Raw genomic sequence first — 24542 nt, 5'->3', positions numbered from 1 at the left:
AATGTGTATGAACAGTCTAGCAACGCATTTCATTAAGGCCCTTTTGGACATGTCAGTTATTTGCACCACTGGGTAAAACAGCATTTTGTTTTAGACTACTGGTATTTAATTTGTGCATTGACAATAAAGCTGAATATCATATGAACTAGATGACTAAACTTATGTAGATGAAGAAACATTCACAAAAATCCATGACATGACCTCTCTTCTTGATAGCTGTTGAAAACTGCATGGAACTGACAGGGATTGTTTTGTTTAATAATAAATAAGTAAATACATTATGCTGCTACATTCTGCTTTTCCCAAATACAATGTAGCCTACAGGTGTACCTTCCATCAGTCCAGTTGCAATGGATGGACTGTGATGAACTGCCCTACTTGTGATTGTTTAGATATTTTAAAGGTTTTATAACAATGCTACAAATTTTTTGGCAAGTGCTACAAATCTATTCACCTTTGCAGCGCCAGTAGGCTACTTTGTGTGTGGCCTGCAAACACACATTCCAAACAAGCATACACAAAAGTTTCAAGAGTGGGGGATGGAGTAGAAGATGGAGACAAATTCATTAATATAATTTATTTTCGCGGAATGGATGTACAGGACTGAGCGGCGGTCATATTTTGTACCGCTATGCGGTACATCTAATTAATGTATATTATAAGATATGTCTTGCTGTTACTTTGTTTTCAGCAGGTTTGTCAACAGGCTAAACTCATTTGTTTTGTTTTTTTGCTGGAAGTTCCTCTATCTCATCACTAGGTGGCACCAGGTTGTAAACTGGTTGTATGTGTTTCTATCTGACACACGCTTCCACGCTCAACATTTAGAAGTCAACTTTAATTTTTATGTTTTCATGTTTATGTCGGTGGAAAAAGTGAAGACCATGTGTGAAATCGCCCACTTTTGCACAGGAAACGCACACGCGCACGCGCACGCGCACGCGCACACACACACACACACACACACACACAAACATAATAGCCTGCTCTCTCAGAAGCTGAAAGAGGAGAGAGATCTCTCTTTCTGCGTCTCAGAGTGAAAACACTCCTGCTGCTCATCACCTTCTCGCTGATCCCAGGTCTGTGAAAACAGAAATCGTACCTTTGTGCCATTTACATGATTGGGTTTCTTGTGTTTGTGATGCTGCATGGACGAACACACATAATATATCGGCAGCTTTGTTGTACTTTGTCATCTGTGCTTGTGTTACAGTTGTGTTACAGTACAGATGTGTGTGTGCGTGCGTGAATGGCTGTGTGTGTGTGTGTGTGGTGTGTGTGTGCGTGAATGACTGTGTGTGTGTGTGTGTGTGGTACTGTACCTGGCAGAGTCCCCAAAGGAAGTGCTTGACGTAGAGCAGCTGTCTGTATAAGGGCTCCTCCACGCTCTCTCCCTCCAAGTCGATATGGAACCCAGCAGTCGGTAGCACAATGGGAGGATGATCAATTACATCTTTGAGTCGCTTCAAGACATCTTTGTTCACATATCTGAAAGCAAATAACCGTTGTAATTGTTTTCATTAATGCTTTTTTGTGTGTCTTTGATCTGTCAATATGCTCTGTTATAGATATGTGAGCGTACGTGTCTATATTTTCGTATATGTGTATGTATGTACTGTGCGCATGCATATATGTGTCTCTGTATGTATATATGTGGATATGAAGATGTATGCTTGTTGTATATATGTGTATATGTATGTATTTTTTGGGAATGGGAGCTGTTGGGGGTGGGGGAAGGGGGCTGTACTGTATGTGAGTGAATGTGTATGTTGTATTGTACTGTACTGTAGTATCTTGTCCTTGTACCTTTGTCTTTGTCCAGTCCTATCGAGGACCCTCTTGAAAATGAGATGCCACATCTCAAGAGGCATTCCTCTTTAAATAAATAATAATAATAAATAATAATAATTCTCAAAACTCTCTAGCAGGTCCACTAAGGCCCCGACACACACAGACACACACACACACACACACTCACAGAGTACACTCAAGTGCTAGTCATGATATGCGTTTTGTAAGTGTAGTAATGTGTGATTTATTAAATATTCACTCACTCACTCACTCACAGATTCCACAAGCAAATAGTTCCCCTATTTCATCACTAGGTGGCACAAGACTGTGTGTCATGTGTTTCTATCTGAAAAACTCTCCCATGATCACATACACTTTCCTACACACACAGGGCTCAACACTTAAACACTGTAACTGTTTTCTGTAACTGCATCATGTTTCATGAGTTTGACTTAAGTGTTAATTTGACTGTCTTGGTTTATATATGTATGTATGCATGTGGTGTTTCGTTTTTGCATAAAGAGTTGTCGTGTTTATGGTGGTGGAAAAAGTCCAGACCACGTGTGAAAAAGCCCACTCGTGCACACACACACATATATATACACACACACACACACGCATATATATATATATATATATATATATATATATATATATATATATATATATATATATATATATATATATATATATATATACACACACACACACACACATACACATACACACACTCACACACACACACACACACTCTCACACACACACAGACATAATAGCCTGCTCTCTCACAGTGTGCTTAGTGTATCCCCTCATCTCACTGTGTTATTGCTGGAGAAGCTGAAAGATAAGAGAGATCATCTGAGTCTCACAATGAAAACCTGGCCTGACATGTACAGGGGGAATGTTAAGTATCCTAAATGTGTAGTTATAGCCAACAGAATATTTTATCATTTTTTAAAGTCATGCAAATGGAATATGGACAAATGTACTCTGAAATATTTGCACACCACCCCATAGATCTGTCCATGAGGCTACATGTCCTCTGAAATATCTGTGCACCCCATAGATCTGCCCGATGAGACTACATGTCCTCTGAAATCTCTCTCTCTCTGTCTCTCTTTAGCATGTGTGGAACTTACACAGATAACTAACACAGATTAATCTCCTATACTATTAGTACAGTAAATCAGGAGAGATGAGCTGTCGATCAGACTTGATCAGATACACAGAGGACAGAGGAGAACACATGCAGTGACCACTAGGTGTCTCTCTCACACTTCCCAACACCAGTATTTCAACTACCAGAGCAGACCATCTATCTATCTATTTATCTATCTATCTACTGTATCTATCTATCTATCTATCTATCTATCTATTTAGACATAAAGTGGACGTGAATTGGTTTGATTGCAGATCTCTTTTTCTGTTCAATACTCCCAGGAAATAAACAGCCATGACATTGCGGTCATGCTGACTGGTGGTCAGTGTGTTCACAATATTAGTACTGCTGTTCTTTTGTGGTCACCACTCTTTTATGTCCTTCCCCATCAAGTCTCATTTAAAGTGCCAGTCATTAAATTCAACCTGGGAGATAAGTTCAGCGTTCAGGCCATTTTTTCCAGAACTGTTGTGAGGGATGACCTTATATGTTTTGACATGAATGTGTAGTTATAGTTCACTGAATATTTTCTCTTTTTTGACATTTTGCAAAGGGAATATGTAAAAATGTCTTTCCCTATGCAGCGATACCCCATAGATCTGCCCATGTGGCTCCTGTGGGGCAATGGCCTGTATCCAGGGAAGTATCCAAAGAAGCATTAAACTGTGTGAGAAAACAATAATGCGAAGCTAACCGTTTCTCTCTCTCTCTCTCTCTCTCTCTCTCTCTCTCAAACACACACACACACACTCTTCACCCTTTTAGTTGGTCAGCATGGCCAGTACATTTGCCAAGGGTTACACACACAGGAAGTAGCCAAACCACACAAGACCAAATAACGTGTGAAAATGACACACTCATCCACCGCTCATATGACAGTGTCTTTATCCGTGTTGTTAGATTGACTTCTCATGTTGTCTCACTGAGCTACGCCAAAGGACACAATAAAAGCCTCCTGTTCATCTTAAGGATGAAGACACTAACCTTCCTCCTTCTCCTCTACCTGAGTTCAGGTAAGTGTCTTCACTGCAGAGTGACGTTGAGACAGACCACTGCTGCTTTCATTTCTCATAGTCCCTCTGCTCCGACAGAACTGGTTATCACACAAGAGGACATGACTGTGTTACACTAGTGCAGAGGAGAAAGAGAGAGAGATAGAGAGAGAGAGAGCTTCAGAAGAGGCACTGCACATGGCCTTCAGCATGAGATGTGAGGAGATTTGAGATGAGATGAGGTTTATGTCGATTTATGTTACAGTACTTCACATGAAAATCCAGTGTGCCCAAATAATATTGTCTAAAGATGTGACTGCTGTGGGGGCCTGCTGGTAGGGTACTATTTGAGTCCTTTGGCATCAGGTGTGTTTTAGTAACCGAGCCGTTTTCGTAGTTTTCCTCTTCGGTACACATTTTATTGATTCCACCATCATTAAATCACACACAAATTTACTTGGACCAAAAGGTACTTGAGACTCCAAGATTTCTTTCAAACGCTCTCCCTTCCTTCTCTGCACTTTGTGCCATTTGACAGAATACAGATAATGTACATGAGGATATGATGTGTGATAACTGTATGCAGATTTAATTGTAGTTCACAGGAGCATGTTATTTTGGTTGATTGACAGGTGGTGTGCTCATGTTGAGAGTGACAGGCTACACTGGTGGAGCTGTTGTCATCAAGTGTAAATATGACTATGAGTATCAACAGAATGAGAAGTATTCCTGTGATGGCAGAGCAACATTTGGATGCACTGATCTAATTAAGACTGACCTTCAGTCTTAATCAGTGGGTGAACACTGAGAGGTTCTCTCTGTATGACAACACCACTGGAGGATTCTTCATGGTGAGATTCAGACACCTGACCCTACAGGACACTGGGGAATATCACTGCGCTGTGGATTTAGGGTTTTCTATCGACATATATATACAGAAGTGGATTTGAACATAATGGAGGGTGAGTGTTAAGATTACAAACATTACTAAACCAAGTATGTTCTAAATATAATAGCTTTCTTTAACCATGTCATATTAATTACCTGAATAAGGCTCTATTAGTTACCCAAATAAGTGAACAAACAATATCATACCATACCATATGTCTGGGTCACCTTAAATAATGTGTGCACCTCATATTACATGCACATGTAAATTGTGTGATGTATATGAAAAGTTTCTATTAATATACAGTATCATTCAACCTTTTTATTAACCAATTCATCATGTGCTTTATCTGTGTGCTTAAACTCAAACTTAAACTCTCTCTCTCTCTCTCTCTCTCTCTCTCTCTCTCTCTCTCTCTCATGTAGTGATCAGATGATTGCTGTAACAAAGCCCTTAAACTGTCTGCCTATGAGGGAGAAATAGTGAATATCAGCTGCAAGTTCCCACAAGAGTTCAAAAGCAAACCCAAGTATTTCTGTAAGGAGGATGGAGATCTGGGATGTAAGTACAGACTATCAACTCCAGAGGACCAAACCTGGGTTGGTGATGAGAAGCTCTCTCTCCATGACAACAGAGATGGAGTCCTGACTGTGTCCATCTCCAGCTTCAGCACCAGTGACTGGTGTGGAGTGGACATGGGGGATTATGAGGCCTTGATCACAAATGTACAGCTGACTTCAACCAGTAAGTTCAACACACCAATTTCACTCACTTTATGATCACTTCAAATACTTGTATCTGAAATCTGCATGGCAATGTTTTTCTAAAAAAAAAAAAAAACTAAATCAATGTTGTTCTATCATACAGTATGTGTGACTATGACATTGTTTAGTTTTTAAAAGGCCGTTGATGCAACTCTGTCTGACCTGTATGAACACCATCAATATGACTGGACTCTTTGAGGGAGACACAGCCAACATCAGCTGCCCTTACCCACGAGGCTATGAAGACAAGGAAAAGTTCTTCTGCAGGGAAGAGAGTCCTGTGAGAGGCTGTGTGGATCAAATCACTGTCAAGAAGACGAGTACCTGGTTGGTCAATGGAATGTTCTCTGCTTTTGACGATGATGTCACTAGGAACTTCAAGGTGGAGATGAAAGGCCTGACAGCAGAGGATTCTGGGATATACTGGTGCGTATTTGACAGAAAATGGAAACCTGCCAACTACACAAGGTTCATCTTGTTTGTGGGTAAGTGATTTGGTTACATGTATTTTGGCTTGACTATACCCCCCTTGACTATACACACAACATCAATGTTTTTTCTACTTCAGGAAAACATACATTAGTTCCCACAGAAGCCAGTCAAATGACGAATATATCTTCATCATCTTCATCAACATCATCTTCATCAACATCATCTTTATTATCATCAACAGCAGCAACAAAATCACCATCACTACCAACAAATGCTTTATCTAGTACAATCTATTTACACTTTGATAAACTGTATATTTTATCATATATATATATATATATATATATATGAAATTTGCTCTACCAGTATTTTTTAACACATATCAGGAAGGTAATGTCCTGACCTGTCTGTCTGTCCCTTCTCCAGGCGTGTATCTGGTCGTCCCAGTATCTTTGAGTGTAACAGCACTGATCATCATCATCATCATCATCATCTGGAGATGCAAGAGAAAGATGACACATGGTACACTGAACACCCACACATGTATGTACACAAAACAGCTAATCATACCAAACGCACACACACACACTCACACCTACACACACCTACACACACACACACACACACACACACACATACACACACACGCACACACACACACACACACACAAACACACACACACACACACACACACACACACACACACACACACACACACAGCACAGAGCAGACACACACATGCAGTGGAGAAAAGCATTATTAGCACTTCCTCTTTCTGTGAAAATACACAGCAGTTAACAACGTAATGTGCATCTATCAACACCTTCCACGTATGAAGTCTTTCCTTCACTTATGGGCCTGGTATAGGCTTTGTCACTTGAGAATTGCGTCATCAATGCAGCATGCGGGAGGAGGGTGTGGGTATGTGCCTCCCAACAATTGTGAGCGTGTCAGTGATGTCTTTAAAATGCTCAAATATTTCACTGAGGAGCTTCCACTTCCTTTAGACTACAGTTGGTTAGCAAACTTGCTCAATGATGCACCCTGCAGGCAAAACTCATATTGCATTTTAAGGACATTCCATTGATGAGGAAGTTGTATTCTATGGCCTTAATTACATCATGATATATGATAAGGCTTAGCATGACATTGACATTTTAGATGATGCAAAGGACCACAGATGTAAATTAGCTTGAACTGTACATGGCCCCTGACAAATAAACTAAACTAAAATTATGAGGAAAGAGGAAACCGCAGACTGACCGATTGAGGAGTGTCGTAAAATATATAGCAAGTCCCTCCACTCGGCGGCCATATGACAACGCTTTTTGGGCACTCGTCGGGCATCCATTTCAGCAGAAATGTGCGTGCGCAAGGCTTCACGACATCAATCTTGCTCCAGCGGCGAGATCACAACACATGATTGGCACAATGTCTTCACAACACACCATATGATTGGCTCAATGTATTCACATCACACCACGATTGGCTCAATGTATTCACATGTCGACGTTTTGCCGAGGAAGGGGTGGGATATGTGTAGACAACAGCCATATTGGCGTGACAAACTAGCCCCATGCATTTCTATTAAGTATTTTTTGTAGTTGAGTGCTGTGTCTCCACATTAGAAAGTCTCTGCTTGTGTTGTGTCTAAGAGTAGGCTACAGAATGATGCGTTCTGAGGCTTACCATGGTATGCGGAGTATCAATGGTAAATGAGTTAGAGGTCTGATTAGCCTGTGTGTGCTTCATCTTTTCTCTTTGCCTTCCTCATCTTCCTACAGTGTCTGAGTCAGTATAGGTACCCCAGCCGTGGGAGAGACTGCAGCATTTTGTAACACTTTACATAAATACAGAACCCATGTAGCATTATATAAATATATACTCATGCTCATAATGAATATACAGTAGCGACTGACAAAACTGTATGTTATTGATATTGAAATGTGCCCTGTCCTGCCCTGTCTGCGTGTAGGAAGGAATATGCAGCTGTATGCACAAAGTTTATGTTTATAGACAACACAATGAAAAGCCTGTTACAGTTTTTCTCAGTTGCTTTGGTGCATTTCTCAGATCAGAATTTAAATCCTCAAAACTATTAGTTCAGTCTCCACATCATTTAACCACTTCTAGTTCTAACAAATGACAAATGCTCGTACACATTCATGCAATTGTTTGTGTACAATTGTCAATTGTTTTACATTATCAATTGCTACAGTCATGTCAGTCAAAATGCATGATACACCTATTCTGTTGAATAATCCCCCCAAAAAAACATTTAGGCATTAGTTTATTGAATAATTATATGCAAAAGTGTTGCATATATGTAATCTTTCAAACAGGGATGTCACTAGACCCAAAACTCTAAAACCAGTAAAAGGGTCGCCTATGGTTTCAAGTATTATCTGGCCATTTCTATTACAGCTTTTTGGAGATCACTTCTGCACTATAAACCAGACCTTTATTTTCGTGTAGGCTATATGGCAATGAATTAGATGATCTAGCTACAAACTGCAGTGCAAACAGTAGCCTACTGTATTCCATACAAATCATATCTGCCAACGCTAATGCTGATGCAAGCAACTAAGAAAAACTGCAAAACGATATGGCAATGTGAGTGATTAACTTTATTCATATGTTTTGGATCCCCTAAACATGTAGAATGCTCCTTTTTTGGCTGTATTACAAAAAATATTGATTAAAATGATCATACTAGAACAGTTTTGCATTCTTTTTCTTTCTTCAAAAATGTGTATTCACACGTGAGGGAATGCCATTACAGTAAACCCCTGAGTTAGCCTAGCCTACCTGATACCTTGCAGGTACCTTGATACTTCAGAAAACGAATCAGATTTTTCATCCTGTACGCCAGAGGGCGGTAAGACAGTAGCTTCGACTAAACCTTACAATCGCGTCAGACGGCGAAGCAGGCTCCACACACAGCATCAAAACAAACCACACACAACCGCGTTATGTTACTGTATGTCCCGTCTCACAACTTCAAAGGGATTAAATCTTAAACAAAAAAGGAAAGAAAGAAAACCTTGCTGCTGTCGTTGAGAGTTAACACTGGGATATTTGTGTCCAGTCATGTAGGCTAAGTTTGGTTTCTTTCAGAAGGTTGAAGAGACTGAAATGTGCGCGTGTGGTGGTGTGGTTTCGCCAGGCTTTTTTTATGAAGTTAACTTAACATTTTAACATTTTTGGCAACAAAGCACAATGCAGAATCTGACAGAGTGCAGACTAAAGAGCTTCATTTCGCGCTTTGAGCTCTTGCCATCGCAACAAACAGGCAGCGCGAGAAAACAGAGAGGACCAGAGGACGACACGGAAAAGGTGGGTAGTTGGGGTGATTCTAGTTTGCTGGAATGTAAAGATAGATTGTTGAGATGGTAACACTATGTTCAAAATATTAGGCTAGCTGTATTGCATGCGTTGGGAATTTAGGTTATCTGGCCAAACTGAGCTAGAATCTATTCATCCTACTGAAAATCCCGGTGTTGCACCAAATTCTGTGATCTGTCGAATTTTGTGACTCTAGAGGGCGCTGTTTTATTGGAGTCTTAATGTACTGAGCTGTACTGACACACTGATGAGGCAATTCTGTTATGTATGTAATTCTTCTAATACACTTCTGAACACATCTTTGAAACATGGAACATTGTCTGGGTGCGGATGTATTACTCCACATGCCTGCCTGTGTATCTTCGCTCTCTATACTATCTCTATAGAGTAGAGCTAAAGCCTACCCCACCACTCCAGTGAAGAGGTGGACTTCAGCAGGACAGGTCACATATGTTGATAGGCCTACTGTCAAATTATGTTACCCCACTATAACTCTGGAGAAATGGACTGATATTGTACATTGTCATTGACATCAGCAAACACTTTATTTACATTATTGACAAACTCCTTGCCATTGTCTGTTAATATACTTTTTGGCACCTCAAATTGATATACAAACTTATAATGAGGCAGTTTGTGACCTCCACAGCATTTTTTTCTGCAGTTACAGTGACATAATTTGACAGTAGCCTATCAAAATATGTGACCTGTCCTGCTGAAGTCCATCTGTTCACAGGAGTGGTGAGGGGTAGGCTTTAGCTCTACTCTAGAATAATACCCCCACACCCAGTCAATGATCCATGTTTCAAAAATGTAGCCTACAAAGTTTATTAGAAGCATTATACACATAACAGAATTGCCTCATCAGTGTGTCAGTACAGCTCAGTACATTCATAGACTCCAATATGAGTGTGTGTGTGTGTGTGTGTGTGTGTGTAGATGGACGAGATTGCTCAGCATATGGACATCACTCACAAGCGAGCCTGCATTGACCTCGAGAAGGCCACTCAACTCATCACACAAGTTTTGCAGGTGAGAAACTTGCAAACAGATGACCATCTTTGTTTGTTTGTTTGTCTGTTTGACACTTATGTCACTCATGTTGATGGATGAATGCACTGATTTTGCTTTATCTGTCACATGTCATCACCAATGGAATTCTATTTGCCACACTGGAAATTACTGTGTGTGTCTGTGTCTGTCTGTGTGTGTGTGTGTGTCTGTGTGTGTGTGTGTGTGTGTGTGTGCGTGTTTGTCAGCATGAAGTAGAGAGGAATCGGGAGCTCTACATGTTGATTCGTCGTTTGGAGGACAGGGAGGTGGAAACTAGGCAGAGATTGTCAGACCAGGCGGAGTCAAATAGCCTTCTGAAGGTGAAGATTGACGAACTACAGAAACACCTGGAGGAAAAAGACAACTCCCTTACACAAGCCAACCAGGTGTGTGTGTGTGTGTGTGTGTGTGTGTGTGTGTGTGTGTGGTGTCATGACCTGTCCATCACTCCATCATGATCGTCATGTAAGCATATGATTTGGAGTTTGTTTCTGTCTGGATTGTATCTGTGCCCTACAAGTGCAGTATCTGCGTATATGTATGAAAAAATATGTACTTTGTGTACCAGTATGGATTGTATGTATCAGGGTTTACGTTAGCTGGCTACAGACGGAAATTTGTCAGTTTCATGTGTAGTAGTTCTGCAACAGAAATAATATAAACGGACAGAATGTCTGCTGGAAAATATGCTAAATTAATGAATTACTGTAAAACCTTTCCACAATTGCCAAAGTGCTTCGGCTTGTATTTGAGACAGGCATCTATATGAGACAGGCCTTTAATTCCTTTCAGATTGTTTAGTGTTTAGAGAAGTTGTTCATCGAGTGTTAGAAATAATAATCCAAACATACTTCTTTCTCTTTGTCGCCATGGTAGTATTGAAAGAAACACATCTAGAAAAACTAAAGACGAGAAAGTTTGTGAACCTGTTTGTTTTGTTGCCAGCGTAATAAAAACAGGTATATGCTTACCAGTCTATCTGTGTCATTACAAGATAAAAAAGAATGTTGTCTAATGAGCACATTTGAAACAAAATGGGATAAATTGAACATTGTAAGACAATGCAGAGGCCTAGTCCATATTGAAAAAAAAGGTTCAAACAATTTGGATCAAAACTTTAGTGTGCACAATCTGCACCAAAGAACTGGCTTAAACAGATGATCTGGCAGGTTGTAGGAGATTAAATACAACCAAAAACTAAAAACAGACCAGGTCTCTATTTGAAACTGGCATTTATCCAAACTTGTAGCCACATCAGGTGTGTAAAAGTGACTGGCGTCTATTTGGGACTCGGCTTTTGAAGTTTTACGGTAATTAAATAACTTTCAATTGACTAACATTACACAAGATTTAACATGTAGTACGTCTTGGTTGCATATGTTAGCCATATATTAGCCTGGTTGCCTGTAAAAAGTTGATTATTTTGTTTCAAATTTGCACGAACAGCCGAGTACTTTCATTTCATTAAGTTGCATCAGGATGGAATTCTTGGAGTTGTAGTTCCATTGCTGCAATGCTTATTAATTTAATTTCAAGTTACCGGTATTTAGTTTGACTATTCCTACTTTAGGGGTGAATTCCAGGGCAACATCTGTAATGGCCACTGGAGTTTACTGGGTATGTGGCATATTGCTGTGTTTTTTCTGATTTCCTGTGTGTGTGTGCGTGCGTGTGCGTGCGTGTGTGTGTGTGTGTGTGTGTGTGTGTGTGTGTATAATCATACAGACTGTGGCCTTCTTGAGGAATGAACTGAGAGATCTTCAACAACGGCTTCAAAGACAACAGAGTAAAGATAGGTGCGTACAGACACACACTCTCACACACACACAGACATTCAGACCCCCTCACACAGACACACACTCTCACACACACACAGACATTCAGACCCCCTCACACAGACACACACTCTCACACACACACAGACATTCAGACCCCCTCACACAGACACACACTCTCACACACACACAGACATTCAGACCCCCTCACACAGACACACACTCTCACACACACAGACATTCAGACCCCCTCACACAGACACACACTCTCACACACACAGACATTCAGACCCCCTTACACAGACACACACTCTCACACACACACAGACATTCAGACCCCCTCACACATACACACACTCTCACACACACATACATTCAGACCCCCTCACACAGACACACACTCTCACACACACACAGACATTCAGACCCCCTCACACAGACACACACTCTCACACACACACACAGACATTCAGACCCCCTCGCAAAGACACACACACACTCTCACAAACACACAGACACACACTCTCACACACAACACACACACAGACAATCAGATGGTTGTACTCACAATGGATATTATTTTGCTATGTAAAGCCTTAATGGCCAAGTCTGATGGTTGTACTCACAATGGATATTATTTTGCTATGTAAAGCCTTAATGGCCAAGTCATGTCTCATTGCCTGTCATTATCTGCACATGCTTTTCTGCACATTGCCTCCTCTTTAACTTTTGATCTCTGCCACTTCTGACCCCTATAGGACACACCAAGAAGAAGATGACGACTGGCTGCAGGATGGGGGAAGCCAGTTCAAGGTTGATGTATGTGCACACTCACGCACACATACACACACACACCCGCACGCACATCTACCTTTTTACACATGCGTTTTATGCTGTTATGGCCAGGCACACTAACCACAACAGAATTGGGGTAATGTAACTCAGAGTAAGGGGTAAACCTCCTAATAGAAGAGCTGTATGGCTTCATTCTCCTAAATAAACAATGCCATAGGGCTTTTGTTGTAGGAGGTTTATCACTTACTCGGAGTTAACTTACCCAGGTTTGTCACTAGACCACATACTTGGAATGCTCCCCAGGTGTTTCTTTTGTTAAATCATAAGTATATTAACATTTGAGGAAACACGAGACAAAGTATAAGGAAAACACAGAAAGGTTCTCCCCGACCGCAAAGGCTGCAGAGATTTCATAGGGCCAGCTCCACTTGCCCCCGATAGGTCTTACTTGCCCCCGCTGGTCTTACTTGGCAAACCTTGCCAATAACGCTGATTCTGATTCTGATTCTGATTCTGAAACATATTGCAGAGTAGCCAAAATATAGCAAAGGGAAAATAGCACCTCAAAGAGGTGATGGAAGGACATAACACATGGCCTTGTCTCATATCTAGAATCCCCTGGTCTCGTCTGAGGGCCCGAGTCTGCTGAAGGCTCCAGTGTCTGGGATTAAGGATGATGAAGGGGCTGAGGATGATGGCTATAGAGAGTACAGTCAGTCAGGTAAGCAGTGGTGCAGGGGAACTGAGCTAAACACATGTGCACACACACACACACACACACACACACACACACACACACACACACACACACACACACACACACACACACACAAATACACATAATACATGCATACAGTACAGGCCAAAAGTTTGGACACACTATTTACAGGGTTCCTACGCAGTATGGAAAACCTGGAAAAGTATGGAATTTGATTTTAGTAATTTCCAGGTCTGGATAAGTATGGAAAAAAGAAACAAGGGTATGGAGAAATATGTGTGTTTCCAGATTATTGCATCTACAGTACTAATCACTTCACTCAGGTCATAACGAACCATTCCTACTGTTGTGTAGCTTAAAGGCACACTATGCAGGTTTTTTAGCTTAATATGCAAGTTTTTTAGCTTAATTTACCTTCATTTAACAGCTTCAGAGTCATTGGAATGGTTATATGATTTTTTTCGGGTTGAATGGTGGCCGTGTCGCTTCCCCCTAGCGCCTGTGAGCGGAAAAACCACCCTTGCAACTGTGGGCTGGCGGGCTGACGGCCTCAGTGTCAGGAAGTATAACGAGTGTAACAAATTGATTTACTGCATTCAAATACACATACACGCCAGGCACCGGCTAGAAAAAGGTAGCGATGGAGTTTCTCAGACATTCGTCATGACAGAGCCAGCGAAAAAGAAGCAAAAACCGAGAAAAGAGGAAATTGCCAATAGTGCATAGTTTACCTTTAACTGTCAGTCCCCATCGTCAAGATACAACTATGATACAACTAAGATACAACTAAAAATTACCCAGCTAAATTAATTAATATTAAGTGTCATTTTTTAATTCACTTCAGTTGTCCATACTTTTGTTTTCACCGAGTTATCCCAAACCAGATGTGGCCGCAATGTCGAATATGGTCAGAAAAATCTACCGAGAAGTTTGGAAATTTGAGTATGGAAAAAAAATAATATGGAATTTTGAAATGGAAAATGTGTAAGAACCCTGTATTTACATTGTAGATTCTCACTGAAGGCATCAAAACTATGAATGAATACAACATTGAATGATGAATATTTGTCAAGTTATGGCTTGCTGAATATGGTATTAAATAAAAAAAAAACTTTGAAGAAACTAGAATATAAGACATGTTTTCAGTTATGTCACACTTTTTTGTGAAGTACATAATTCCACATGTGTTCATTAATGGTTTTGATGAATCTACATTGTAAATAGTCATGAAAATAAAGGAAACGCATTGAATGAGAAGGTGTGTCCAAACTTTTGGCCTGTACTGTACATACATACATACATACATGCGCAGTTGCGCACACACACACGCACGCTCATACTCACACTCACACATATACACGCATGCACACACCTACACTAATACGAGGTGTTACTGCTATGACGCTTGCTACTGTAGCATGTTAACTCATGTTTTTGGTGATTGTTTTTGTACATTTCTGAGTGATATTCTGACCTGGTCCACAAGACTGTATAGCCTAGTCGGGCAGTACTGGCATGTGTGTTTGTTCATCATACAATAAGAATATTGATCAGAGATTAACAGCTCAGCTAGTTACTTAAAAAAGTGCCTCCAAAAAGTTTTTTATGTTATGTTTTCTTATTAAGCTGAATTACATGAAATGCTTTGCTCAATGAATGAATGTAAAAGTACCGTAAGTCATTTCTGTTTCTGCAGCAGAGACCTCCGACCCCAGAATGGAACACATCATGTCTTCAGTGGCGGACATTAAAACTGAACTGATACAGGTACAGTGTTTGGAAGTGTACAAAAGTAAAAAAGCAACAAAAAAATCCCCCACAAAAGACACACTAATGCCACAACTTCAAACATCAGACAAGATACTGCTAAAACTGCAGATCCAATTGCACTAATGTTAAAACTAATTAAATTGTAAAATCACCTCAGGCAAGCTGATGCTAATAAAACTTAAACCACTTAAAGCTGCAGTTGGTAAGAATTATTTGATCATATTCACTGAAACCGACACTATGCTCCGACAGAACAACATAAATCAGCCGGTTTTAGAGAAGAAAAAAAACTCATTTCTACCTCCCTGTTATTTGTTTTGCAAAAAATCCACAGCTCCTGGTTCTTCTGGTCCAATCAGAGCAGGACTATGTGAGATCTGACTGTCAATCACAGTCTGGTGCAGTCTGGTGCGCACTGATGATCACAAACTCGATGAGAGGGTGCTCGGTGGTAGTGGGGGAGGGCCATGAGAGCTGTAAACATTCAACATTTTGGCTAAGTCCCCTCAATCTGTCAGACTTGCCAACTGCAGCTTTAATTCAAAATGCTAATGCACTTATAACCATAAAACCAAAATAAGATGCTAATGTCAACAAAACTAACAACATTACACTAGCTAATGCTAATAACAAAGCAAACTCATCTCATTGGACAAGCTCCACTGTAAGCCACTGCATTAAAGCAAGTACCTTTCTTCTTTCTAGTAAGAATACTAAGGATATGTTTAATAGTTGATAAATAGTCAAGTTGCCATTTTTCCTTGCCAATATTTTATCCTTTCCTCTGTGTGTTTTAGGTAGAAGTGGACAAATCAAGCACGACTCCCATTCTTAGCTCTGAAATGGGCCTGTATGCTCCGTCTCCGTCAGACCCTCTGTATCTGGCCCAGTTAGGTGGGGTGTCCGTAGAGCTGGTGGACCGCTGTAGGACCGGGGGACAGCGGGGGACGGACACGGAGAACAACAGCAATGATGGAGGACCGTTTGAGACCCGTAAGAGAATCACACACACACACACACACACACACACACTTACACACTTACACAAACACACACACACACACACACACACACACACACAAAAATAAATACACACTCTCTCTCTCTCTCACACACACACACACACACACTCACACACTCTCACTCTCTCTCTCTCTCTCTCTCTCTCTCTCTCTCTCTCACACTCACACTCACACTCACACTCACACTCACACTCACACACACACACCAAAATTACTCCACATCTTCATACATTCCATTTTTAGCAAGGCACAGCTTGGCAAATATACATACGTTGAAGACCCTTAATAGTGTAGACCAATCCCTGCAACATGTCAAGGATCTAGCATGAATTGTTACAAAGTAATGGCTTATGATGATCATTGGCTTAAGATGATCATTGTTGGGTACAATGCCATCGTTCATATAAAGTAGGAAGCAAATCCAAGAAGGACAGGTGTGGACATTTTCTATATTCTGTTGATTTGGCAGAGTGTTCACTGTCCGAGTGTTCACTTACTAATCATCCTTGAGACCTATTCCCCGTTAGGTAAACTAACATCAATACTACAATATAACATTATAGCTGTATGGTTTTCATGAAGCCATCGATCATTGAAATAGTTACTCGCTAAAATGTACCCATCCAGAGCTAACATTAAATGACGGCTCTAGGGTTCATGCGTTTGAGATGCTCATGCATCGCCGTCGTGCCGTGAAATGACTCTCCTTTACGAAGTCTGAATTCAACCTATTTTGTAGCTTTATTTCACTAAAATGTTCCCACACATTTGAAACTTTTGGCCTTCCTTTCACTATGCGCCATCAAACGTTATTGAACACTTGCATGGAGTAGCCAAGGACTTCATTATCATATTCCTTTCAGGGTGCTTATAACAATACGACGTGTCAACAATAAAATGTTGCGTCAACAAATTGTCATAATTGATGTTGTCGGCTTTGTAGACTAACTGCAGCCCTAGTGATCAGATTAACATTATTTTATTTTGTGCGCGGCCTGATCAATTTTGTGTGAGGAAATGTTGAGTGGTCTGCGCGGCTGCACGCATGCACAGCTTAGAGGGAACATAGACGCTAATGCTCGAGTGTGCTTTATGTTTTTTTCCCCAGTGAAACGAACAGGCCCATCCACCTCATCCACCACGGCATCCAGCTGGACCCTGCAGACTGTTGCCTTGTCCACCTCCTCCTCAGAGCCGGAAGAGTCCGGAAATTTCTCCTATTCTCCACATGATGACGGCCTCGTGGGAGACCTCACGAGAGACTCGGACGCTCCGACAGGGGAGAGACCGTACCACTGCCCCCAGTGTGGCAAGAGTTTCAGCCGAGAGAACATCCTGAAACAGCACCTGTGGCGTCACTCGGGGCCGAGGCGACACCACTGTCTCCAGTGCGGCAAGAGCTTCACCCACGTGGGAAACCTCAAGGTGCACCAGCGCACTCACACGGGAGAGAGACTGTACCCATGCGCGCAGTGCGGCAAGAGCTTCACCCACGAGGGCAAGCTCAGAACGCACCAGCGCATTCACACGGGGGAGAGGCCTTACCAGTGCGCGCAGTGCGGCAAGAGTTTCACCCAGAAGGGGAACCTCAAGACTCACCAGCGCACGCACACCGGCGAGAGACCCTACCGGTGCCAACAGTGCGGCCAGGGTTTCCACCGCGAGTACAACCTCAAGCTGCACCAGCACGTTCACGCAGCCGAGAGGCCGTGGCAGTGTGCCCAACGCGGCAAGCGTTTTGCCGATGTGGGATACTTGAGAAGACACCAGCGCATTCCCGCGGGGGAGAAACCATACCGCTGTGGTCAGTGCGACGAGAGTTTCACTTTACAGCACCAGCTTAAACAACACCAGTGCACTCACATAGGATAAGCCCAGTTGTGTCTCAGTCATTAAATCTGTTGTTAGAACCAATACCTGTCCAACTATCTGTCATTATCTATATGTTGCTTCAAAGTTTTTTGTTTTTTTGTGTAAAATACTGTATAATAATACTGTATAATATCTCGTTACAAACAGGTAGCAATAAACAAATTGCTAACAAATCAAACAACATCTTGTTGTCTAGCAGATACCAGTGAGAATTGAGTGTGCATAATGCAATTCAGTGAGACAGTTAGAATCATATATGCCTTTCAGCGTGACTTATTTTTGTGGAAAACATGTGCTGGACTGGGCGGCGGTCATATTTTGTACCGCTCTGCGGTACATCTAGTTATGATTATTATATACATGTTTACAAGAATGACAGGAGTTTGATGTATTTATTCAACCAGCACAGTAGAGATCCTGTTCTCCGTCAGTGTATCAGTTTGTCTAGCTTATCAGACTCTGGCAAGAGAGGAGAGTTTGATAAGGGAGTCTGTGGTAGAGATATGCTTTGTAGAGACGAGAGTTTGATAAGGGAGTCTGTGGTAGAGACATGCTTTCTCTATGTGGAAGTGATCAGGCTGGTGTGAAGGGTATTAAAGGGCAAACGCTCAGGGGTCTCTCTTGCACGCTCTCTCTCTCTCTCTCTCTCTCTCTCTCTCTCTCTCTCTCTCTCTCTCTCTCAGGTTTTTATTCCTGTATTGTCTTCCTCTACGCGTCTATCTCTGTTCTGTCTCTCTCTCCTGTGTCTGCCCTCTGGCCCTCAGTTTATCAGTCTGTCTGGCAATCTTTCTCTCACTTATTACACTCTCTTTCTTTCTCTCACCTATTACACTCTTTCTTTCTATGTCCCCCTCTCTCAAGGGGTAAAACAGTGTGTACTGATGTGTACTGATGTCATAAGGGCGCAACAGTAATGTGTTATATACCTGTAGTAAAATAAACAAAGCGATTAAACACACCCACAAATAGGTGCACGCCATATTTTTTGTATGCACATGAATGTAATGTCAAGTTCTCTTTCAGTTGTGTCACACCACACACACAATAAAAGAAGAGGAGGAAGAGCACTCACTTCCTCTGATTAGCATCCTCCCCTGTGCACTCAAGCTCTAAAACTAACTCATACCTGCACCACGCGGACCACCTGCGAACATGCCCACACACACACACACACATACACACACACACATAGACTAAGCATGTCATCCACACACAGGAGCACAGCCACAGCAGGGGTACATAATTGGTTTTGACTATGTTCAAGGCACAGAGGAGTGTGCTCTCCTCCTCACCATCATGAGGAATTGTATCTCCCTCCTCTTCCTCTACCTCTACCTGAGCTCAGGTAAGATTCTTCACAGGCTGGTGAGTCAGGTTACATAGAAATTGCAGGCAAGTCTATGAAATAATAATGATCTATTACCACAAATTGCTTTGCTGAAGCCTGGCAATTATACGTATTGGTGTATAGAGCTCTATTATCATGAGATCTCTACATGTTTCATGATCATACAACAGTATGCGTGGATATGATGTTTGATTTATTTTGCTGACCACAACATTATATATGCTCTATTATATATGTCGTTACCATGTTTCACGTTTACGGTGTGTATTTACAGTATAGGCATAATAATACAGTTTTAATAGGCGTATCCAGATATTTTATTGTTCAAAATGTCATCACTGAGTATAAAAATTGGAAAATGTGTTTGAAAACCCAAACTAAATTTGATTCTTTTTTGAGTGTATTGTTGGTTTAGTTCATCTGAAAAATCCAGAAAGACTGTAGATGTGATGCATTTGGTGCCATCACACACATGACAACAATGCGTCTACTGACATAGTCCTTGATCTAGGTCATGATTTGTGACAATGGCAGAACTTTGTATCCACAATCAATTTAATGTAGTTTTTCAGTGAAGGAAGTGAGCTCATTGTTTTGTTTGATTGACAGGTGGTCTCCTCACATTCACATTTGAAGTGACAGGCTGCACTGGCGGCACTGTTGTTATCAAGTGTGGATATGACTACGATGAGTGTCAACAGAACGATAAGTATTTCTGCAAGGACACAAAAACACGTTTTAAAAAATGCGATGATCTAATTAGAACTGATGGTCTTAAATATCAGTGGGTGAATGATGGGAGGTTCTCTCTGTATGACAACACCACTGGAGGATTCTTCATGGTGAGATTCAGACACCTGACCCTACAGGACACTGGGGTATATCAATGTGCTGTGGATATAGAGTTGTTTCCCGACAGATATACAGAAGTGGATTTGCAGATAATGGAGGGTGAGTGTCAACTTTTACAAACATTTAGAAAAATGTGTAATCTTTCTTTAGTTTCCTAAAATGTCTCAACACTACCTCTTTCCTTATATTTGTCATAGAGTGACTGAGTGTCTTTACAGGTTCATTAGACATACAATATGTACAGTTTCTGTTATTCCTGACCTCCACTCTCTGTGTGTGTGTGTGTGTGTGTGTGTGCTTATCAGATACATGCTGTAAGGCCCTTAAACTGTCTGCCTATGAGGGAGAAATAGTGAATATCAGCTGCAAGTTCCCACAAGAGTTCAAAAGCAAACCCAAATATTTCTGTAAGGAGGATGGAGATCTGGGATGTAAGTACAGACTATCAACTCCAGAGGACCAAACCTGGGTTGGTGATGAGAAGCTCTCTCTCCATGACAACAGAGATGGAGTCCTGACTGTGTCCATCTCCAGCTTCAGCGCCAGTGATGCTGGGTCATACTGGTGTGGAGTGGACATGGGGGATTATGAGGCCTTGATCACAAATGTACAGCTGACTATAAGAGGTATGTTTAGCACTCATGTATTTACACAAATTATCCAAATTACAAATTACCTCAAACATGATCTATGCATGTTGATTATTTTTAACCCTTTGAGAGTGACACAGAACCTAGTAGCTTTACAAGATTTGCACTGTTAAAGGGTAACATGCTAACTGGTGTATTTTGGGCTTGGTATAGTCAGGAATGTTACACTAGGAAAGGTTTTCTTTTGTTTGTATAGTGGTGGGTTCCAGCTCAAAACATAGAACTTCATTAGTGCATGTAGACGGCTGGTGTTATGGATTAAGTAGCTTTTAAGTTATGAGTTAAATTAAAAAAACAACTAAAAATGGCATGGTCCTCATGATTTCTCTGTTGTCTTTGTATAAACTTTGCTTACATGATTGATAAATAAAGTCAAAGTCAAATGAGTGAGTCAAAATCAAAGTTTGAAAAATGAGACTGTGATTGTAACAGATGCAAGTCAAACGACCTCATCGATGATACATCTATCATCAGCATCTCCAAAAACATCACTATCGTCATCATCTTCTTCTTCATCATCATCACCATCAACAACAACAATAGCACTAAATATGGGTATTTTGATTTTTTTCCTCCAGTGAAATCTTCGTAACGGTCCTCTATAGCTGTCTGTTCAGTGTTTTTATATTCATCAGCACCTTGGACAACTGCCACTGTTTTTAAATGTTAATTGTTCTCAGGCTCTGGTCTGCTCATCCCATTATCTGTGAGTGGAGCAGTTCTTATCACCATTACCATCATCATCATCATCTGTAGATGTAAGAGGTACAACACACAGGGTATGTTTATTATTGCAAAAATACATGTGCACCCCCCACACACAATAGATAGATAGATAGATAGATAGATAAAATAGACAGTTAACACATATTTAAACACCTCTTCATGCTATAAGGAATAATAGATGATGCAGCGGTTCAATGGTTCCCCGTAATGTCTAAAGACTGAACTTCAAAAAAAGTGAATCAAGTGCATTGTGAAGGTTGTCAGGTCAAGTGACGATCCTTTTCGTCATTGTTGTGTTCCTGTATGACTAGTGTTAAAGCAACACAGTGTTGTTTTTTTGCCTTAAAACAACAAACAGCTTCAAACTCACTCTGATGCTACACTGACTTGTAATATGGAGAATGATTTCTCTGCCATTGCCAATGTGTGCCTGAAATACAACTGCACTACCGATCCATTACCTGTTTAGATGGTTTTGGACTAACGTATACCGTCTTAGCGCTAAAAGGCTTTGAATTTTGAAAAGGCTTTCTTTTGTATGTTTGTTATTCTTTTGCTTGTTTGTTTGTTTCTAAGTGTCCAAGATGTCTACCATGATGATGGCAACTGAAGAGAACAATACACAGGTGATATTCAATTGTGATCAGTTTCCTTTTTTTCTTATTATTATTTCCCTTTTCTATGGTAATGGCAAGACTGTCTACAGCAAATACATATGGACCCTTTCATCAATAAAAACAAAAACAATGCTTGAACGTTCTATTTGGGCCCCAATCTACTTCCTCTGCATTAAGATAACATATGGAATGTTAAAACGGAAGTCTTGTGGGGCCAACTATGATGCTGATAATGGAACTCTCTTGAAAGGGTCTATAAGGGGAAAGTAGAAAACACGATGATTAAACCCACATTTGAGATTCTATATATGCCCTTGAATTCTCCCTCTCGTTGCTTTCTCTCTAGGTTGGCAACGAAGAAGCATCCTATGATGAAGTTAAAGACGTTAGACTGCATGCTAATTCGGGGACCGCTGAATCTACACTTAGCACGGTTTACGCCACCGCACAACTACCCACAATCCCCTCTGATTCCCCTACGTACGCCTCTGTACAGGGTGCAGATATATCTGCAGACACTCCAACTTATGCTAGGTGTGTGTTTAATGACAGCACACACAGGTCCTCTGCCATAAGTACAGGTAGAGATGACAACTCATGTAACTATGCATCTGTGAAACGTCAATGAATCTGTGAATCCACTGCATTTGTGCAATGTGAATGTTGTCCAGTGACTGTACAAATCATAAACAAGATCTAGGCCTACTCAGTGGAAAACAACTCTACTAAAACGGTAATTTAAACACATTGATTTTGACCAGATTGACTACTTTTTTAACAATTTTTTCTTCACATTTTGATTGACATGTTGAAAAGAAGACCTATAGCCAAAAGAGTCTGTCTGTATGTTATTAAAAGCTCCACCTCCATCTAGTGTCACACTTGTATCATTGCATGTTGTAATGTCACAGTTCACAGTTGAGGCTATTTTATAATTCACATATTTCTGAAGAAAAAAAACCATTCCGTTTACTTTGATTTATTGATTACGGGTATTATAACCACATCTTTCAGATGAATACAGTACTTTACAGTAGGTCAGTGCATCTTGTCACGCAGAGGGAATAAAGATTGTTTGTTCATGCATTGGTAAATATACTGTAAGCAAACAGTATGCACATTGATTATCAGTGTATCTAGCTTATCAGGCTCTGATAAGAGCCAAAAAGAGTTTGATAAGAGAGTCCATGTCAGAGACAAACTCTGTATGTGCAAGTGGACAGGCTGGACGGATGTGATGACCAAGGTGTTTCTCTTCTCTTTTCATTCCTTATACTCTCCTCGTATCACACTCGTCCTTACATTTAACTTTCCTCTGTCTTTCTCAGTACGTCACATCACATTTATTCAGTTACCAGACGCTTTTATTCAAAGTGAATTACATGTCTATTATATTACAAAGGCCTTTGTCATCATGAGCAACTCTGGGTCAAGTGCCTTGTTCAAGGGCACAACGGTGGAGGCCGGGTATTGAACCTTTTCAACCTGCAACTCTTCAGGCTACTGCATGCTAGCTCCTTAGCCACTATGCTACCACTGCCCAGCACTTCCTGCATCTCATCTGTGCCTGGCTGGCCAACTGTCTCTTTTATGTGCCTGTAAAATTAGACTTTGATTTCTACAGGTTTAGTTTGCTGAGGATGTCGATCAGGCAGATGGTGTTGAACCAAATATGTTGGTACCGAATCAACCCAATAGTAGAAGTCAAGAAAGGGACTATGTTTTGAATATTTGTACACATCAATAAAATGGTGTAAATTTGTTTCATATGCATGCATTTTGATGTATGTGTACAAATATGTGTTTATATTTTCATTGGCATGAATACAGATACTGTACAATGCAATGTAATAAAGGAGTTTTGACATTCACATTTTCTTTCTTTCTCTCTATTTCTGTCCTTATCTATCTGTATGTAAAAAGGGGAAAGAGGAACAATCACTCACTTCTGACTACCTCATTCAGTGGTTA

The 24542-nt window shown here is 40.8% G+C and overlaps 3 protein-coding genes across 6 annotated transcripts; all 3 read left to right on the top strand.

Annotated features, from left to right (window-relative positions):
- The first annotated feature begins 5515 nt into the window (after positions 1-5515).
- Positions 5516-7688, top strand: LOC121718465 (CMRF35-like molecule 6). Its single transcript, XM_042103478.1, has 4 exons — positions 5516-5577; positions 5759-6080; positions 6454-6549; positions 7684-7688. Exons 1-4 carry the CDS (start codon positions 5527-5529, stop codon positions 7686-7688), a joined length of 474 nt encoding a protein of 157 aa, XP_041959412.1. The 5' UTR covers positions 5516-5526.
- Positions 7689-8929: 1241 nt separating this feature from the next.
- On the top strand, positions 8930-19344 carry LOC121719459 (zinc finger and SCAN domain-containing protein 2-like). Of its 4 annotated transcripts, none has more exons than XM_042105116.1 (9): positions 8930-9364; positions 10313-10405; positions 10633-10812; positions 12152-12222; positions 12960-13020; positions 13609-13717; positions 15414-15481; positions 16375-16477; positions 17615-19344. In XM_042105116.1, exons 1-9 carry the CDS (start codon positions 9248-9250, stop codon positions 18376-18378), a joined length of 1566 nt encoding a protein of 521 aa, XP_041961050.1. In that variant the 5' UTR covers positions 8930-9247; the 3' UTR covers positions 18379-19344. The 4 variants fall into 4 exon arrangements, with proteins under 4 accessions (XP_041961050.1, XP_041961048.1, XP_041961049.1 ...); XM_042105114.1 differs by having other exon boundaries at positions 8931-9364; positions 16282-16477; XM_042105115.1 differs by having other exon boundaries at positions 8931-9364; positions 15411-15481.
- A 251-nt stretch (positions 19345-19595) lies between these two features.
- On the top strand, positions 19596-24379 carry LOC121719505 (CMRF35-like molecule 8). Its single transcript, XM_042105216.1, has 7 exons — positions 19596-19723; positions 20336-20677; positions 20884-21204; positions 21661-21783; positions 21909-22007; positions 22531-22580; positions 22918-24379. The coding sequence occupies exons 1-7, from the start codon at positions 19675-19677 to the stop codon at positions 23197-23199; spliced, it is 1266 nt and encodes a 421-aa protein (XP_041961150.1). The 5' UTR covers positions 19596-19674; the 3' UTR covers positions 23200-24379.
- Positions 24380-24542: the final 163 nt, after the last annotated feature.

This window comes from Alosa sapidissima, chromosome 9, assembly GCF_018492685.1.
Source record: "Alosa sapidissima isolate fAloSap1 chromosome 9, fAloSap1.pri, whole genome shotgun sequence".
NCBI lineage: Eukaryota > Metazoa > Chordata > Actinopteri > Clupeiformes > Clupeidae > Alosa > Alosa sapidissima.
The sequence above is the reverse complement of the archived record's forward strand: the minus strand, read 5'-3'. Positions and strand labels throughout refer to the sequence as shown.